The sequence below is a fragment of the Pituophis catenifer genome, unplaced genomic scaffold (assembly GCF_029215685.1).
Source record: "Pituophis catenifer annectens isolate HBS135680 unplaced genomic scaffold, rPitCat1.0.hap2 SCAF_1, whole genome shotgun sequence".
Taxonomy (NCBI): domain Eukaryota; kingdom Metazoa; phylum Chordata; class Lepidosauria; order Squamata; family Colubridae; genus Pituophis; species Pituophis catenifer.
This window is the reverse complement of record NW_027256881.1, coordinates 122,049,440-122,070,421: the sequence shown is the minus strand read 5'-3', so window position 1 is coordinate 122,070,421 and position 20,982 is coordinate 122,049,440. Positions and strand designations below refer to the sequence as shown.

Genomic DNA, 20,982 nt, shown 5'->3' with positions numbered 1-20,982 from the left:
AAAAAAACCTGGTCAAAAGAAAGGGCCATGTTTTTCATTATTTAATGAAACAATAACAATCCACATTCAGATTGGTTCCTCACCTTGAAGTTCTAGCTAAGGACGGCATCATAGGAAGCACAGTGGTTAGAATGGAGTATTGTAGGCTAACACTGCCCACAGCCTGGAGTTCGATCTTGATTGGTTCAAGGTTGACTGAGCCTTCCATCCTTCTGAGGTCAGTAAAATGAGGACCCAGATTGTTGGGGGCAATATGCCGACTCTGTAAACCACTTAGAAAGGGCTGTAAAGCACTGTGAAGCGGTGTATAAGTCTAAATGCTATTGCTATTGCTATTAACTGAGTTTTGCCCCATTTTACAAACCTTCTTGCCACAGTTGTTAAATGAATCACTGCAGTTGTTAAATTGGTAACATGATTGTTAAGTGAATCTGGCTTGCCTATAGACTATGTTTGTCAGAAGGTCACAAAAGGTGACCACATGATCCTGGGACACTGCCACTGTCATAAATGTGAGTCAGTTGCAAAGTGCCTGAATTTTGATCATGTGACCATGGGGATGCTGCAATGGTTGTAAGTCTGAAGAAATCACTTTTTTCAGTGCTGTTGTAACTTTGTAAATGAATGTAACTCACTAAATGAATGATTGCAAATTGAGAACTACCAGCAGTGTCAAGCCAAGCAGGAAAGTCCTGAATTACAAACTTTTCATAAAAGAAGGCTATATTTCTCTGTCAACTCAGAGGAACTTTGAGTAGGTCTCCAAGTGGTTATCATGTGGCTTCTGGGTGAAAAACATTCACCACATATTCAATATTAGAGTTCAACGATCAAAGACATTTCAGGCAGGACATGTGGGCCTCCCTTTCAAAATAGGCTGAAAAAGAACATAAAAAAGAACATAAAAAAAGAACAACAGCTTAAATCTGAGGTGGAAAACTGTAGCTGTTTAGAACTGAGGAAAAACTTCATAAATACTTCTCTGAGTAGCTGCAGATCTTTTCCTAACCATTGATAGTTCGTGTACACGAACGAATGGCTACAGATGGATGGCATAGAGCAGGCGTATCAAACCTGCTTGCATTGTGGGCTGTATCATGCTATATCACAATATTTTTTGCCTTTGCGGAGCTGGGGTGGATGTGGCCTGTGTGGGTCATATCTGGCCCAGAGGCCACCAGTTTTACAGGCCTGGCATAGAGGAAGGATAGAGAAAAAGGTAGAGAAGATGATTTTGCAGCTTCTCTTTATCTAGAAATGAATTTATTTGAAGGGAGATGATGTGCAGGCCAGATTCAGCCTGCAGGGTACTTACATCTGGTTCGCGGGGCTGCCCTGGAAACAGCGAAGGACTGGCCCGCAGTGCCTCTGCCAGCAAAAATGGAGCTTGGGAGGGCTGCGCATGGCCCTTGCAAGCTCCATTTTTGCTGGCAAAAGGTTGCTGGTGGTCGTCGCAGCCAAAAACGGAGATCAGGAGCCAGTTTTCACTGGCAGAGCACTCGGACCACCAGAGGCACCCCCGACATGAGTGATGTCAAGCTGGCCACATGCACCCTGGCCATGCCCATCCCATCCCCTTGAGTGATGGGCTCAGTGATGCTGCCCTCAGTGAAATTGAGTTTGACACCCCTGGATTAGAAGATAATACGTATTGATCTTCTCTGAATTAAATTCACTATGTCTAGTTGTATATTTTTGAGAATTCCAAATGGTCAATTTAGATCATACTAAGATGCAAATACATTTCGAGTTATTAGAAATGCCTTCTGGTCCTTTTCAGTGTAACTTTCTGAACTACTCTGATGCTGGTCAAAGGCTTTTATGTTTTCCCGGTTTAACATAGGACTCACTTAAGACTGCAACATACCTGATAATGAAATAATTTTAATAATGAACCAAAAATGGAACATGTCTTTTTAAGATTACAATTAATTGAATTTGCTTAATTCCTGCAGCCTGTTTCATATCATTCCTTTTAAGGCAAACTGCCAACTGATCAATTGATGCTGCATTTAATATCTCTTTGCTTAGCTCTTCATCAAACACACTGCCACCCAAGATGAACCCTTTCCCCAGAGCACTGCTTGTATCTGCTCTTAAGAAAAGCAAAGGAATGATCAGCTGACATCATTTTACCTCCATTTCTCCAAGAACCTCACCTCTTTTGGGCTCACTTGGTGATTTTGCCATGGATTGTTTTTCTTAAATATCCTCCCTCCTCCCACCCTCCCTCAGTCTTTATACCTTCATTTTAAGATTGCTTAATATTTAATACAAAGTTTAATATTTCATCTTCTCCCTCACTATATTGTGAAGAACTATTTCCTTTTATATTAGCATTTTTATTTAGGCAATATACCAGCTGACCTTTGCATTCAATAGTAAGGAAGGGATTTCTGCACTGATGATTTACATAATACAGTCTCATTCTACCAACCCGAACTTCACAAATGAAGTAGGGAAAGAAAAACCACATGAGGTTCTTCTGGAGGGTTCCTTAATATTCCCACAGAGCCAGGGCTTGATAAGGAGTCATTCATTTAAATTATGAATAGCTCAAGGGCAGCTTCTACTCCTCAGCCTGCAACAAGGGAGTAAATATATCTATGCATATGGTAAATAGGAATTGTATTGGAAGTACAGAATTGAATTGCCCAATTGGATTCCATAAAATGTAATTCTTTTTCAACAATCACAAGGGTCTTCTGGGACAACGTATTATTTGCAAGGGGAAAGAATGCTTCATTTTATCTCCCCATTTCACATTTATTGAAATCAACTGAGAGGAATCTCGGGAGAAATTATTCTCCTGAGGGCATGAGAATGAATGTGCCATAATGTGGCCTATGCATACCATTAGATGCCATTACACCAAGAGGTGACTACCAAGAGCTGGGCTGCAAAAATCCAGCAGATAATTAATTAGCAGGAAATGCTAATTATTTTCCCTATTTAGAGGTCCTATGGAGTTTTGCAGCATATTTCAGTGTGCTTTCCCTCTTAAATTCATCCCCTTTTCAACCTTTTGTTGTCCTCTCTATGCCAACACTTCAGGCAAAAACTTGGCCATAGCTGGTGAAATATTCCCTGAGAAAATAGCCTAACAGTTCAAGTGATTTAAACAGCATAGGTTTGCTTAAACAAATCAGAGGAGTGCTGTGTCCACTGTATTTACTGCCTCTCTGGCTTTCTAATAATAAGCTCATAGCCCTTCATAATACTTAGATAATCGTATGTACAAATAGATAAAAAAAAAATTGGATCCTATGCCTCTCGACAGGTTTGTAAAACCCGGAACAGAGGAAAGAAAATCAGAGGGATTTTATTCCTCCAAAAAAGCTTTATGTTAACATATTCAGGCTGCAGGGGGCAGTGGAATACTATATTTCTAAATTACAGCTGTATCACACTTAGAAAACAAAATTTGAAGTATGGTGGATTACAGATATAGGGGGTGGGGGAGGGAATTGACCATTTACCTAATTTGAAAACAGCAATCTTGAGAAATTAAGAAAAAAAAATGTTTGCATGCAAGGTGTTGGTAGTTTTCACCTTTTATTTCAATAAGCATCATTTACTTATTTATCAAGATAGAAGATCACAGAAATGTTGTGGACAGAAATGTTTTCTTAACTGTAGCAATGAAAATCCCCCAAAGGTCACTCTTTCTTTATCCTACTACATGACTCAGGCTGATCAAACAAGCCCTTCTCCAGCAAACAGTGAATTAGAAGACAAGTGTTCCCAAATGAACCCACCCCGTAGGCAAATGAAAGCCTTCAAAGAAAGCATCTTTGCATGTCTGCACTGTTTGTGGAGGAGAAGGTTTGCTTCCTCTGAGGGATGGGAGGGAGGAGGACTAGCACTATTTGGCTCATACCATGTTTTCCCGAAAATAAGGCCCTGTATTATATTTTTTTTGAACCCCGAAATAAGTGCTTGGCCTTATTTTCGGGGATGTCTTATTACCTTGGGGTGCATGGAGCAAGATGGGGCTTCTATTGCCGTCTTACCTGATTTCCAGCTCTGTCTCCCTAACCCTAACCAGAGGAAATGGTGGAGACCGGCTGTGCATGCGTTTAAATATTTTCGGGGAGGGCTTATTTTCAGGGAGGCCTTATTTTTTGGGGGAGGTTTATTTTAGCACATCCGCTCAAAATCCCGATTGGGCTTATTATCAGGGGATATCTTATTTTAGGCGAAACAAGGTAGTATTCTCTAAATTTCAAGATCGCCAAACAGTTTCAAACTGCTTGTGGGAAGAGGTGGAGACACTGGTGCTGTGGAAATGCTCCCTAGGCTCTTACCACATGTAGTAGAGGAAATGGATTGTCTCCCAATATGCTCACAGTTGCACACACAAAGGCACACACTTTCTAGTCTTCCTCTCCAAAATGAAAGAAACGATTGAAACAGGCTTGTTGAAAACCACAATGCTATCCATTTGTTGAAATCCTGTATTTTTTAAAAAAATGCTAAGAGAAATCTAACTGATTTCAGTGAATCCATTCATGCGATGAAGTCATAGTAGATGGCAACGTACGGTTGACATTGGATGATCTTGGGAATGCTAGGTGAGTGCTTGGATTGGAGCTTACTAGACATTAGACCCTACTGAGAAGTTTGGGGAAAAAAAAAATAAAAGAAACATCCCAAGGTGCTTTTTTCAAGACACAATTTCAAGACTTTCTGGTTTTTCTTTGAGGATTTTTTGCTTCTCGTCCAAGAAGCTTCTTCATCTCTTGAGAAAAACCAGAAAGTCCAGCTGCCTCTTGAAAAAGCACCTTTGGGATAACCATGACCTGGATGTCTGAGAATCTACATAGATAAATAAAGGCAACAGTGAAACATTTCTCTATAGCAGTCAGGAGAACTGCATGGAAGCTTCTATACAGCCATCAGAAAGATACTACTTTATAAGACCATGTTTTGACTCAAAGGTCTTACTACAACCCTATCTTACAATAATACAATACAATACAATACAATACAATACAATACAATACAATACAATACAATACAATACAATACAATACAATACAATACAATACAATACAATACAATACAATACAATACAGTATTGTAATGTAATGTAATGTAATGTAATGTAATGTAATGTAATATATATATAATATAATATATAAAGATCTTACTATAACTATAATTTAGAGTTTCTTCATTTGAAAGAATAATTTGATCTTGTCTTATTTCTCAAAGCAACATTATCACCTACTCATAGCCTTTCAGTTCTTGCATTTCCTGGATCACGAACAGTGGTGGTATTCAGCTGGTTCTATCCGGTTCTTGCGAACCGGTAGCAGTGGTTGCGGGAGCCTCCGCCCACCCGCCCAGACATCAGCACATCCCATTTTATATGTTCTGCGCCTGTGTGGGGCTCACTCATGAGAGCAAACCAAGCACGCACGTGCGCTCACATTTGCACAACGGTAACGAAGGTAAGTGAATACCACCCCTGATCAGAAAGCAAGGAAACTGTGGAGTTTAAGCAAGACCTTGGGAATTTCTTCTTCTGTTGTCCTGTTCTAAAGGCATCTGGGACAAGAGGGCTTGTGGTATGAAGGAATGACCTAGCAGGTCCTTCTCTTTTGATTCCTGATCATATAACCCTCAGAAACTGCTAGAGCAACCATGGAGCAGGCTTAAAAAAGACATAAGGTTTTCTACAAAAATGGCTTTCTGATACAGAAATTCCATTTATAGTACCATTTAAACATTCTAGCCCTGAACAAATATTTCTTAGGACAGCATTTATGTGGGAAGCTTGTCTAGAACTGGGGATCACAGAGAGTTAAAAGAAAAGATGAAAATAGAAATGAAGAGTGAATTCCATGCTTGGGATCACTAGAAAGGAAACTAAAAATAAAACTGCCCATATTGCAATGTCCTTATATAAATCTGTGCTGAGCCTGGTACTTTGTTCAGTTCTAATTACCACACCTCAATAAGATTGTGTAGAGCTGGGAAAGATGAATAAAACAGAAACCAAATGATGAAGGGTCCCTGACAATTTTTAGCTCGAAGTGAAGGTGATTAAGGGGAAGATATGATACTGCATGTTGTAAAAAAAGGTAGAGAAGTATTCTCTCATAATATTAGGGCTTGAGGTCATCCACTGAAATAATATATGGGGACATTTGGGATTAGGAAAAAGAGAAACCTCATTTCCCAATGTAAAATTAAATTGTGAATTTATTGCCATTAAATGTGGTAATAGCCAAAAATTTAGATGGTTTTAAAGCTGAAGCTGAAGAAGCTTCTTGGATAAGAAGTGAAACATCTTCAAAGAAAAACCAGAAAGTCCAGTTTCCTCTTTAAAAAGCACCTTTGGGACAACCATGACCTGGATGACTGAGAATCTGAATAGACATGGTTTTAAAAGACATCTGGATAAATTTTTGGAGGATTGAATATTTTTAGTGACTGAAACTTATTATCTGTATAATATTTCATCAGCCACAAGCAACATATCTTAGCTACTCCCTGCTAGGAAAAGATAGTGGACTCTATCACCCCATTTCTTTCTTCTTTTTTTAAATTGATTTTCTATTAAATACATTTCTTAGTGCTTAATAAATGTTTGCTTAGACAGACCATTTTTCTGTTCTAATAGACCAGGAGTGGGCAACTATGGCCCCTTCAGGACCTTCAAGAATTCTAGGAGTTGAAGTCCACAGGTCCTGAAGGGGCATAGTTGTCCACCCCATGGTAGATAATCTTTTTATAGCAGATCTTGCTGAAATAAACTTACATGTGGTTCCTAAAATTGGTAGCTACCTATGAAATGGTCAAGCCTTGACATAGGAAAGGAATTACATTATTGTAATCTCTGGTTTATGTTTTCATCCAACCATTCCACTAGAAAAGGAGTAGAAAACCAACCAAATGGCAAACAATTCTCACTGATTTCATCAGAATAAAATCATTAGTTCAACAGGGAAGGAAGTCATGGTCTAGGACAGTGATGGCGAACCTTTTCGGCACCGAGTGCCAAAACTGGAATGCATGTGCATGTGTGTGCATATGCGTGTGCCGGAGCACCAGAAACCCTACGACCAGCTGGCCGGTGTGCATGCCTGTTTTATGGGCATTTTTGGCCATTTTTGGGCTGTTTTCAGGCCATTTTTTGGACTATTTTCAGGCCGGTTTTTCAGGCTGTTTTCAGGCATTTTGGCCCAAAAAACAGCCAGAAAATGACCCAAAACCCAGCCTGAAAACAGACTAAAAATTGGCCCCAAAACCGACCTGAAAACAGCCTGGTTTTTTTGCCATTTTCAGGCCGTTTTCAGGCTTGTGAAGACCAGCTGGCCGCATGCATGTTTGCGCCAGAAACCAGAAGAACAGCTGGCTCTATGTGCCACCTCTGGCACGCGTGCCATAGGTTCGCCATCATGGGTATATATGGATACATCCATACTAATATATATTTAAAGCAATATACATTATGAAGGTATTATACAAAAATACACAAATACAGTGTTTGCAGATTTAGATGCTTTCAGGGATTTAATAACAAAATGGTTTCTTGCCATAAAATCTATTTCAAATTGTGTTTATATGGATACATCTTATACATATTGGTATTGATATGCAGCCTGATGATATTGTACAAATATATACAAATATAGTGTGTGGGTGCATTTGTATTTGCATAGATATTTGTATACATTTATATCCACAATTCAGGTTAAAGGTAAATTAACTTTTGAGGGCAATCGTTATGTTACTGCATCTGAAAGTTATAATACTACAGTTTATATGGGAATCATACTTAGGATTTATTAAGAAGAAAATACAAGATCGATATATATATATATTTAACCAAGCAATGTTTTAGCTGTCATTAATTATCCATAACCCAGATGCTTGTATCCTTTGTATGCTTCTGAAATGATGAATATCACACACCGGTGGGGAAAAAGTACAAACCTTCAAAAGACAAATTCTTAGTTTTCCAGTTGTTCAGCATTCTTATCTATTTTCTTTAATGTGCACTGCTTCAGGGCAAAGTAGACTCGGATGATTACAGTGGCAACTCACGATCTTCATTGTGAGGCTTTTGCAGCAGGTAACATGGAGATCTTGGAAACCTGCAGTGAACTTCTTAATTATTTATGAGTGCATAACAAAACCATTTTAACAGGTTTTTACAGATTTGTGTAATTGGTTAGGGAATCACACTCCAGCCTTTAAATCACAGCAGCATCAGAAATAATGAAGAAGGAAAAGATTCAATCTTTTGTTTTTTTTTCTTTAGCAGAATCTTTAGGGGAAAATATACTTTGTGTATTTGGCTGAATTACTTCATGGCCATGAATAGTTCTCCAGGAAAGTCACGTGTAATGAGACAAGTGGACATTTGGAATTTTAAGAAGAACGAAGGTTTGTTTAATTGATTCATTACATACTATCAAGTTTGTGCCAACTTTTAGTGACCACGCAGTTTATTCTCTATGATAATCTGTCCATAACTTGGTCATTCAGGCATAAGTGCATCTGGTGACACTTATTTCAATTTGTTCCCCAGCAATTAGTTTATTTAAAACAAAAATATACTATTCCCCTCTAATTTGAAATATTGGATGAACATAAACAACAAATACCATTTATAAAGAGCATTGAATTCAGGACAAAGGTTCAAAACTGGAGTGGGCTCTTTCCCCCCTAAAATTTAATTGGAATTACACTCATCCGAGTCTACTTTGCCCTGAAGCAGTGCACATTAAAGAAAATAGATAAGAATGCTGAACAACTGGGATGTGTATGTGTATATACCATATTTTTCAGAGTATAAGACACACCTTTTTCCCCTCTAAAAGGGGGTGAAAATTTAGGTGCGTCTTATACACCGAATGTAGCCCCGCCCACCCACTGGCCCCCACCCTTTGGCCTCTGCCTCTGCCTCCCTTGTAGCAAGTAGCAAGAAGAAACAGCTCCTTTCTGCTTCAGCACAGCCTAATTAGCACAAGTTGATTGGATCGGCCTCCTGACTCTCAGCTGTTTTGTGCAGACCTCCAAGTCTGCTGGAGCAGATTTTTTTTCCTTGTGCTAATCAAGCTATGCTGAAAACAAAAATGAAAGTAAAGCAGGCTGTTGGTTGTTTGCTGAAATGAGGCAAAATTGCTGGGAGACAGAGTCAGAGTCAGATTTTTTTTTTCTTGTTTTTCTCACCAAAAAAGGTGTGTGTGTTTTATAGTCCGGTACGTCTTATACTCTGAAAAATACGGTATATGTGTGTTTTAATCATTATTTGTTTTTACATGCACAAACATACCCATCTGGGATAGAGATGTGTGTGTGTGTGTGTAAAAACAAACAATGATTAAAACAATTTGGAAGGAATTAATAGTCTTACAAAAAGACATAAACATTTTAACATGTTATTTATTTATTTATTGGTTCGATTTATATGCCGCCCTTCTCTGGAGACTCAGGGCGGCTTACAATGTGTTAAGCAATAGCCTTCATACTTTTGTATATACCTGCTTAGTAGGGCTTTCGCCCCCTCCCCAAGTGGTGTTCTTTTTTATACAAAGTCAGCTTATTGCCCCCACAATCCGTGTCGTCATTTTACCTACCTCGGAAGGATGGAAGGCTGAGTCAACCTTGTATATTATGTATATGTACATAACTCTCTGGGAGTTTGACAGTTCTATGTAGGATCTTAGGTGTCCTACATCATACTCTTCTGGACAGAGAGCTCAGATGTCATTCCTGGGAATGTGTTGGAGCCACTCGCCCAGCTTGGTGGTAGAAGCACTTGGGGCTGTGACTCCTGGGATTCCAGGAACAAGATCAGAACTCTCTGTTCAGGGGAGTGCAATATTAAGAACAGCTAACACACACACAGACACACACACACAGGATTGATGACTATGATTCCAAGTTTCTTATAACATTTACTGTTAGCTATGCCAAATTTCTTAAAGTCGTCGCTCATAGAGAAATCTTTTGACTGTGTTGCCTTTGACTAGGTCTATTTTTATAAAAAGTTATCCAAATTTGCAAATGTCTCCAAGAGCAGAGTAAAATGTCTCTATTGAGGTGAGCAAATGAATTTGAAAGAAAGGGAACTGATCCAATTGTTTCTAGACAGGGAGCTTTTCTGAATCTCTCTATATTCTGCTAAAGTTTTAAATTACAAATTGGAGTTGCTTCTTCTCTTCCCACTCCTTTTCCAAAATAGACTCCACATCTTTCTCAGATACACAGCAGATAAGAGCAGTATGATCCTCTCCCTACCAGAAGGAGATTTTCCTATAAGGTTGGTTGGTAAATTTGGGTGAAAATACTATTGGATTCATTTACATCAAGGACAACTAATCAAAGTTGTACATTTCTTCGTGGAGATGGCTATATAATGAGATTCTTTTTTAAAAGGCACAATAATACTGGAAAAAATAAAACTGACTGAGATTTGTCCATACACGCTTGCCTGAACGTATCACTTGGACCTCCAGCACAAAGTTGTCTAGTTCATTTCATTTCTACAAAAAACTATCACACAACCAAGAATATACCACCTGTGGGTTATGAATAATTAAGGAGATGAAAATTGAAGTTATGCATTCTTTTTTGCCTAGCTACCCTTCTTATGGTGATTGGAAATACACAACCATGTAGCTGCCAGAAAGATTAAAGCTTCCATTCCAAGAAAGCATGAAGAAAGGAGTCGGTGAATGGTTATGTGTTGCACATATACACAGACGTGCACAGACACACATGTACTGTAAATATATTAGTGTTGCACTCTTTAATCTGAAGCTTCTGTTGCTAGATGTACAATGTGTTTTACACATGTGTACATGTGTTATTCAAATGATTTTACAAGTATACTTTATGAAAAAAGTCTGCAGGTTTAAATAAGTTACAATATTTCTAGATATTTAACAAACAAGATAAGATTATCCCTGCCACCTTTTCTAACATTATCCCTGCATTGCTAATCATTCCAAACAAGTAGCACTTTCTATCTATAACATAAATATGGCAAAGTTAAATGCACTATCAGTATTGTTTAATTATAAATTTATAAGGCTGTTTCATCAATCCAATGCATATATATCTACAGTACATACCACAGTACATCTGAACCTATTTCTATACTAACATTCAAATACATTTCAACCTATATCTATGCCTTACATTATCTAAAAGTAATGCCAAAAGGAAAAAAAAACAAACAATGAAAACAGAAGTAGAATATGTACAAAGGCAGAGAGAATATAACATGGAGCAGAAGGAACTACTAAGAGAGTAGTAGCTAAAACAAATATACAAAGAGATCAGCAAAACAAATACAGTGTAGTGCAATAAAAGCAGTTCTCAAGCATCAGAAGGTGAAAAGAGGCAAGATAATGTAATAACAAAGGGATGCTAAAGAAATAATGTGTGAAAAAAATGTTGCACAGATTCTTTCCTAAAAAAAAAAGAGATAGCATGCAATCTCTGTGAAGATCATCATGCCTTAGAAAAGAACTCTTCGAAGCTCCAAAATAAGGGTGGATAAAACATGCCAAAACAACCTTCCTTTAGTATGAAGGAACTATGAAGAAATGCTTTGTGGTTGAATATCAAGTTGCAGAATGGAGTGGTAGGTACAATGAGCAGCTATTCAGTTTGAAGTCTTCTTTGTGATCCTCCCTTAAAATCCTGTCCAACAGAAAGAGCAATTGCCAGCTTATATTTTCTTGGGGTTGGAGCAGGGGTCTCTGACCTTGGCAACTTTACCACTTGTGGACTTCAACTCCCTGGGTTGGAGTTTCAAGGAATATGAACATTAAGTGCCCCCTGAGACCTATTGAAAAAAAAAACTACTGGAAGCAGATCTAACATTTGACTTAAGCATCCTTCTTGGTACAAGGAAGCCATAAAGGAGTTGCATTCGTTTCTCCAACCCTTCATGTGTTATGGCCCTTTTTCTAACATTGTTGTGCATGTTTAGTATTTGTAGTTTTTAAAACAAGTTGTTCATATGCATAATAAAGAGACGGCTTTGCCAAAAATGTGAAATAGATGCTGGTTTTTTTTAGTAGAACTGTTTTAAAGAATGTGAACAAACAGACTTCAAAAGGTTAATGAACTGCATATAGAGCTTATTTTTCTGAAGGCTCACTATGTTCTGCACACACGTCAGCTTGCCTTTTGGTATTTTGAAATCCAAACAGATCTAGTTATAGAAATAGCAGAAGATATTTGAGTAAATTCCAAACTGTTTAAATATTCATGAGTTTAAAATACACTCACAACCTGTACCTTAAAAACAAAACAAAAAAAGTCTCATGAACATAGGCATGTTTTGATTTTAACTAAAGTGGAAGAATAATTAGATAGCTGTGAATGGCTAGATCAAAAAAATATATAGACAACAGATATGAAAAGACAAGAAAGTTTAAATGAGGATTAGTGGGAATAGTTCTAAAGAATTTATCTTCAAAGCACTTCATTCTGTTCCACACACAATGTGTTTTTGTACCCTAATATACATTTGGAACAATTTATTGAAATACCATTATAGAAAATGTTGTTATAGACAAATCATTGATCACCAATAAATAAGTGAAGTAAAATGCAATTTTAAAAACTCCATGTTACAAACAGTAGCAAAAATAATAATTTTGTTTCTCTGAATGAAACAAAATCTCAGCATCCTTCCGCATTATGAGAAGGTTAGCAATATGAAAGAGAGTTTGAGCGAATTTCTGAGGCTCTAAAATTGTCTTGTCCCTTTTTTCACAGAGGCTGGTCAATTATCTTGACTATTTAACAGGCTCATGTTTAATGTAAAGATTTTCAGCTGTGAAAGGTGAAATCCTATTTAGAAATTGGCAATGAAAAATTTGTGTCTCTGTTTCATGTTCATTTAAGGAATAATAAGAATTGGGTGGCCAAGAAGGCCTTTGATCAGTTCCATCTGATGTACCAGTTTAATTTAATTTAATTAGTTTTATTAATCATATTTCTATGCCGCCCAACTCCCAAGTGACTCTGGGCGGCTTACAACAAAAATAATACAAACAATGAACATAATTTAAACATAATTAAAAAAAAATTATAAAAGCATTTTAAAAACATTAAAAACACATGCACATCATCCATGGCCGGATCTCACAAGATTGAACAGCAAGTTCAACGGCCCCAGGCCTGCCAGAAAAACCAGGTCTTCACCACTTTCCGGAAGGCCAATAGGATGGGGGTAGTCCGGATCTCAGGAGGTAACTGGTTCCAGAGAGCTGGGGCAGCCACAGAGAAGGCCCTCCCCCACGGGCCCACCAGCCGGCATTGTTTAGCTGACGGGACCCAGTGGAGACCAACTCTGTGGGATCTTACCGGTCGCTGGGAGCTATGCAGTAGAAGGCGGTCTCGAAGATAGCCTGGCCCTGAGCCATGTAGGGCTTTAAAGGTAATAACCAACACCTTGAATTGTGCCCAGAGACCAATAGGGAGCCAGTGCAGCTCGCAGAGAATTAGTGTAATGTGAGTGCATCTAGGTGCACCCACGATAGCTCGCGCAGCTGCATTCTGGACCAACTGTAGTCTCCGAACACTCTTCAAGGGTAACCCCATGTAGAGCGTGTTGCAATAATCTAACCGTGAGGTGACAAGGGCATGAGTGACTGTGAGGAGAGCCTCCTGATCCAAGTAGGGTCGCAATTGGTGCACCAGGCGAACCTGTGCAAAGGTCCCTCTAGCCACAGCTGCTAGATGTTGCTCTAATCTTAGCTGTGAGTCTAGGAGGACACCCAAATTGTGAACCCATTCTGAGGGGGACAATTTCTCCCCCCCCCAGAACCAGGGATGGACAATTGACATAGTCTTTAGGAGGCAATACCCACAGCCACTCGGTCTTGTCTGGGTTAAGTCTGAGCCTGTTGACTCCCATCCAGACCCTCACAGCCTCCAGGCACTGGCACATCACATCCACCGCTTCAGTTGCACCCTTTGCTGGATTGGGAGGCTGTTCAGAGAGTCACTCTTGCCCTAGTCATCTCGACTCTTGACTACTGCAGAGTGTTCCACATGAGGCTACCTTTGAAAATCACTAGCAGGTCCAGAAAACAACAGCATGGGCAGTGGTGGGCATGCCTCAATACACCTAGGAGATGCCTCTGCCTAGGAACTGCACTGGGTCTGGGTGCGATTCAGGGAACTGATTATTACCTAATGTATATAGCTTTGGGCCAGATTACTTGAGGAATCACCTTTTACTCATGGTTTTGGACCAGTTGGCATGTGTTTGTATATTGTGCTCCACCTGATTTTGGGCTGGTATTGGCTTTTGTGTTTTTATGAACTTCCCAGAATCAGTTGAATAGACAGTGTCAAAATTGCAAGGCAAGGCGAGGCAAGGCATGGCGAGGGCAGGGCAGGGCAGGGCAATGGGAAAGAGAAAGGGAAAGGGAAAGGGAAAGGGAAAGGGAAAGGGAAAGGGAAAGGGAAAGGGAAAGAAAGGAGGGAGAAAGGAAGGAAGGAAGGAAGGAAGGAAGGAAGGAAGGAAGGAAGGAAGGAAGGAAGGAAGGAAGGAAGGCTTGGACTACTAGCAGGCAAAAACCATGGAATATTGTTTTTGGAAAAATCTTTTCAGTGAAGGTTCAATAGGTGAACCACAACATGCATGCAATGGTTAAAAGCAGAGAAACTTCTATTATTATATTCTTTAAAAAGCCCAGTCCTAAAAATCTATAGAAAGGTATGGTACACCATCAGAGGCAGAGGCGGGTTTGAAAGCCCGTTGCTACTGGTTCGCTCGTGGGCGCTCACTCGCTCGCTCAACGCTTCTGCACATGTGTAGAAGCATCCAGGTAGGTAGACAGAGCCTCCCACCGCCACCGCTACCAGTTCGCCTGATCCAGGGCAAACTGGTAGCAACCCACCACTGATCAGAGTCTTGGAGAATGCAAATTATCTATCTATCTCTATCTATCTATTTATCTACTGTTAAATCTGAAAATACTATTGAAATTTCCCAAGTAATTTCTCCTGTTGGGAGGCTAAATGTCATACATGGCTGCAAAAGCAAACAATAACATTTCACTTCAGTTCTATTTAAACCAAGAATTAACTTCTTAATACAGGATTTTTGCTTGCATGGGTTTAAACCTACAGGACAGCGGTTAATGCTGAATCAGGCAAACCCAATTTCACTGGTGATAAAGCTGGCATCATAAAAAAGAAGCTAAAAGAATATAAAAGAATTGGCACTTCAGAAACGGTTTTAGAATTTCTATTAAACTAGTCAAGGTCTGCACATACTGTAATTTAAAAGACTTGTGTAGCACATTGGAGATTTCAAACAAATCTGTAGGGATTTTTTTTAGTACTGTAAAGGCTTTATTTAACAATAATAATAATTGTACGATATAAAACATACCATAAAGTGTGAGAATGAAATTCCATTTCTGTTGCACAACAGTGAACAGAGAATGAAAGATGTGAAATATATTAAATTTACCTTCTTAAAATTATATGCTATAAATAATAACTTCTTTAAATGTTTGCCTATCTAAATTCATAGTCGACAAGACATCAAAACCAATTGCAAATGCACTGATTTTGATTCTGTTAAGAGTCTGAATTTATAAATATTTCTCTGTTCCTGCACAAAATAACATGAGCTGGAAGACTGAAGAAATATCATACAATGAGATGTCAGCCATATGGGAATAATGTTGGAATAATGTTGAGAATGATAAAGTAATTCAGGCTTAAGAAAAAATGTTTTGTATGAATTTTATATTTCAACATCAAATTTCAATACTGTCTTTGTTTTTCTGAATCTGAGTCCCTGCCTGCCTACTTTACAAAATGATTATTGACAGATGCATTGTATAAAATTGACAATCTTCCTCAGTGTCTGTATAAGCACAGATTTTAAGCAGTGGAAACATCTCTCTCTATATAAGCCCTTGGCCCGTTTTATTTATTTCAACCAAGTCCCTCAGATCTAACCACTCTTATTGTTCTAGCATGCAAATGAAAGTAAGAAAAATAAATGCACAAAGCTGAACTAGTCACATGGCTTAGGCAAAATTGCAAATTCATAACGGAACTTTTAGAAAGATGTAGCTGCTGCTTTACAGAATCACTCTTAATATCTCAAACTTATTTTTTAATCAGATGAAATAAATAGATTTGAATAACTTCTATTAAAAGGGAATTCCAATGCCTTTCACCTCCTGCCATCCATGTTCACCAAGATAACCACTCCACTTTAAACGGGTAACACCACCTTCACTTTCCTTGAAATATATAATGAAAGTTTGACCAAATAACAAGCAAGGGTATCCTTCCTTCCTTCCTTCCTTCCTTCCTTCCTTCCTTCCTTCCTTCCTTCCTTCCTTCCTTCCTTCCTTCCCTCCCTGCCTCCCTCCCTCCTTTCTTCCTTTCCTTCCTTCCTTCCTTCCCTCTTCTTTTGTAAACAAATATTGAATTTTCTTGTTCCATTGGCCAGAAACTCAAATATATAATTTATCAGATTTAATTGGCCAAGACTTTATCTCTCTCTCTGCATCTCTGTCTCTCTCTGTGTCTCTCTTTCTCTCATAAACACACATGAGACAGAGAGATCGAGAGAGAGGCAGAGAGGCAGAGAGAGACAGAAAAACAGAGACAGAGAGACAGAGAGACAGAGAAAGAGAGAGAGACAGAGAGAGAGAGAGAGAGAGAGAGATTTTTTTGTATATGTATTTCAGACCCAAATAAAAACAAGACAAAGTTTCTGAAGCCTAGAGAATTGTAAAGGATCAGTTTCTTTTGATTGAAAAAGACATAGAAGTTGATTTACCTGCAGCTGTCAATATTGTTTTTATCCACAGCATTAGGAAAGGTGTAAGGTCCCAGGTTATTGATTTCTGTAACTTCTATACAGCCAGTAAAATTGTAGATGGATCCAGCTACCTAAAGAGAAAAAAAAATAAAAAGAGGTAGATATTTCTTGGGATTATGATTTGAAGTCAATCCAATGCTGAAGCCAATATGTTCCATCGCCTGGGGAATTAGACATGATTCTTTAGTCTAAATTGCAATTACATTATAACATCATTTTGTAAAAATAAAGATTTTGCTAACGATCTCAGAAGTTAGCTTTCAGGATGACACTCTAGTGCTCAGCATGTTTTATCTTTGGAAAGCAAAATAATGATCATTGGGGGCTATATTTAGATACACATTATTCCTTATGAAGGGTAGAATGTCAGCATTTACATCAATATAAATTACAACGGTAGTTAATGCATATTTTAAAAATAATTTCTGTTGGAGAAATAGTTTAGGAAACGAAAGCCTAATTTCATCTGTTCAAGATAGCTTTTCACAGTTCTCGAGGTTACATTATATACCCTGTAATTTTGATACTTATGTCCTGTGGGCCTCTGTCTAGAATGGCAAAACCCCTCCTCCCCAAAAAAACAACAACAAAACAACAACAACCCACCTAGCTTTGCTTTTCCCTTTTCTTCTCTTTAGCTCAGTAACTCTACATTGCAAATTTTGCTATATAACAAACTCTCATTGAAATTCCATACTTACGTAAATCATGCCCCAATAATATTAAAGTAAGCAAGGTTACATTAAAATCTGGTGCCTTGCCAGAAATACCAACTTCAAAGAGAAATATAATTTGAAGTAATTTTCAAAAATATTTTAGAATCGGGGGCAGTTTTCTCAGAACTTCCCATCTTGGGTGTCCTCCAACTACATCTGGAACTACAGTGGGAAATTCTCAATCTGGGAATTTTAGGACAGGTTGAGCTGGTCAAAGTTAAGCTACTCTAAAAGGAAGAAAGACCATTGTAACACTGTGAAGAAATGACACATCCATTCATTTATGCTTTATCTTGGTCTTCCATTCAATCCTGAATTTCATCAAAGCTGCTATTCACTTCCTTGAATACAATGAGTTCCTCAGTCATATATATGACACACACACACAAACACACACACACACACACACTTGAAATATGTATATATAGGATGTATGTATGTATGTTTGTTTGTTCAAGCATAATTCTGGAACGCCTGGAGCAATTTTGACCAAACTTGGTACACAGATGACTTACCCTCCGGAGACAAATACTCTGGGAGTAAGACACCCTTGAGGTGTTGTGTGTGTATCTGTGTGTGTGTGTGTTCCAGCATAACTCTGGAAAGCCTGGGCCTTTAAGAAGAACGAGTGCGACGTCCTAGAGCAACATTTGTCCATGGTGTCATGGGAGGGGAAAGGGAGCTTGATTAGACCAGTACAGCAGTAGGCCTATGAAGGTAGCCTGATTAGGCCATTACAGAAGCCTTTGATTGAGCATGCTCCCTCACACAGTGGTCCTTTAAGGCTTAGGCCTCCCTCACGCAGTAGGCCTATGAAGGGAGCCTGATTAGGCCAGTACAGAGGACTTTGATTGAGCACGCCACAGCCTAACTGGATCGTCCACCCCCACCTCACAGCTTCAGCCCATTTTCCCAGGATCATCCTTCACCCCAACTCATCGCGTGAAGGACAGGACTACACCAACTGAGGTGAAACAGGTATGGAGGCCACAGAGGAGACCCAGCCTATTTCAGCAGGGATGGAGGAGGTGCAGCATGGCTCAGCTCAGGGATTTATGTTCCAGTCCCAGGCCCAGTTTGAGAAAATGGTAAAACAGATGGTGGCATAGGTAGGGGGTGGGAGGGGGATGGGAGAGGTCAGGGATGATGGGCATGGGAGTGGGGGATAGAAAGGCTCTCTGTCAGACAAATGCTTCAACGTCTATAAATACCCAGGCAAAGGCGGGTTATCAGCTAATATGAAATAGAAAGAAAAAAAATTCCAACCACACCAGCTGTGTCAGTTCATGAGGGCAGAAAGAGCTGAAGCAAACTCAAGAGGAGAATAGAATGAGAATGAGAATGAAGAAGGTCAGACTTATTGAGAAATGAACAGCTGCTACCAATGAAGTCATTGGCGATGTCAGACAATGACACAGTTGGAGGCATGTTGGACAGAAATATTGTTATTATATTTAGATTATTAACCTGTGGGTGATTAGGGCATCCAATTTTCTTGGGACTTAGCCTAGTCTGAAATTTGTCATCAACTATAAGTACAACTTTATAGATGCATATCCAGAAGAAAGTCTTGCCAAGTTCTGTGAGATATATCCTAGAATGAACAAGCAGAAATCTAGTTGTCCTTCAGGAGAACTTTGCAATCTATTTTTGTCATGTTATTCAGTTTTATCAATTATCAATTTTATCATCTACATATTTCATATTTAGGTAGAGGCAAACCTACCAACAAAATTCTGTATCAAATTACCAGATACAGAGGATAGATAGACAGACAGATAGGTAGATATGAGATTTAACCATTATGAACTTATCTAATGCGTAATGCAATATAATCAGAATTAATCCAATCTCCTAATAGATACAGTGCAATATTATGTCTGTCTATGTATCTCATCTGTCTTCTATCATCTATTATATCTATATATCTATCTATCTATCCAGTGGTGGGTTGCCCCCAGTTTGCACCAGTTTTATAGAACCGGTAGTAAAACTGGTGGGAGGCCCCACCCACTGACCCCAATGTCACCAAAATGCTTCTGCGCACAGGCAGAAGAGTATGTGCACGCTCGCTTTGCTCGTGCAAGCACACGGCCCCACTGCAAACCGGTAGTAAAGGTAAGTAGAACCCATCCCTCTATCTATCTATCTATCTATCTATCTATCTATCTATCTATCTATCTATCTATCCAGTGGTGGGTTGCCCCCGGTTTGCACCAGTTCTATAGAACCAGTAGTAAAACCGGCAGGAGGCCCCGCCCACTGACCCCAATGTCACCAAAACGCTTCTGCGCACGCTCGCTTTGCTTGTGCATGCATGCGGCCCCGCTGCAAACCGATAGTAAAGGTAAGTAGAACCCATCCCTCTATCTATCTATCTATCCATCCATCCATCCATCCATCCATCCATCTATCTATCTATCTATCTATCTATCTATCTATCTATCTATCTATCCAGTGGTGGGTTGCCCACGGTTTGCACCGGTTCTATAGAACCGGTAGTAAAACCAGCAGGAGGCCCCGCCCACTGACCCCAATGTCACCAAAACGCTTCTGCGCATGCTCGCTTTGCTTGTGCATGCATGCGGCCCCCGCTGCAAAACAGTAGTAAAGGTAAGTAGAACCCATCCCTCTATCTATCTATCTATCTATCTATCTATCTATCTATCTATCTATCTATCATCTATCCATCCATCCATCCATCCATCCATCCATCCATCCATCCATCTGGCATATTACCAGGGGTGAAATTTACTTACCTTCACTACCGGTTCGCACATGTGAGCGTGTGCGCCTCCTCCAAACATGTGCAGAGCCTTCTGTGCATGCACAGAGGGTCAAAACTGGGTTGTGATGACATCTGGGCAGGTGGGCGGAGCCTCCCACCACCAGCGCTACCGGTTCACCCGAGTCGGATCAAACCGGCTCAGTTTCACCACTGCATATTACCCAAGATATGTTTCAACAAATCAAAATATTAACCAAATTATGTTTATTTCTCCTGTCCATAGACAGTAAATGAAAACAGATGGTGTTTTGATATTTCCATATCATTGTTACTTGACTTCCCTTATCCCCAAACAACACTATAGAAAAATATATTTGAAAGATATATAGTATCCACCACTTAATAATTTGCGAACTAAAATTAAGATCACTGTCTCTTTTCTAATATATGCCATTTATGCCTGCAAATCATCACAAGCAACCAGAGTCAATTCAGTGTAGTGGTTAAAAGGACCAGTTTGGTATAGTGGTTAATTAGCCTAGAAACCAGGAGACTATGAAATCTATTCCCACTTAGGCATGAAAGCCAGCTGAGTGCTTTGGGCCAGCCATTTTCTCTCAGCCCAACTCACCTCACAGTGTTGTTGTGGGCAAAATGGAAGGAAGAAGGAGTCTTGGTATGTTCGCTGCCTTGAG

General features: G+C 39.3%; 1 protein-coding gene across 1 annotated transcript in view; it reads right to left on the bottom strand.

Annotated features, from left to right (window-relative positions):
* EYS (eyes shut homolog) overlaps positions 1–20,982 on the bottom strand; it is an 871,663-nt gene that overhangs the window by 179,198 nt on the left and 671,483 nt on the right. Inside the window, exon 36 of the mRNA XM_070932259.1 lies at positions 16,802–16,914. Coding sequence (XP_070788360.1) covers positions 16,802–16,914 — 113 coding nt within the window. The remainder of the gene's footprint in view (positions 1–16,801; positions 16,915–20,982) is intronic.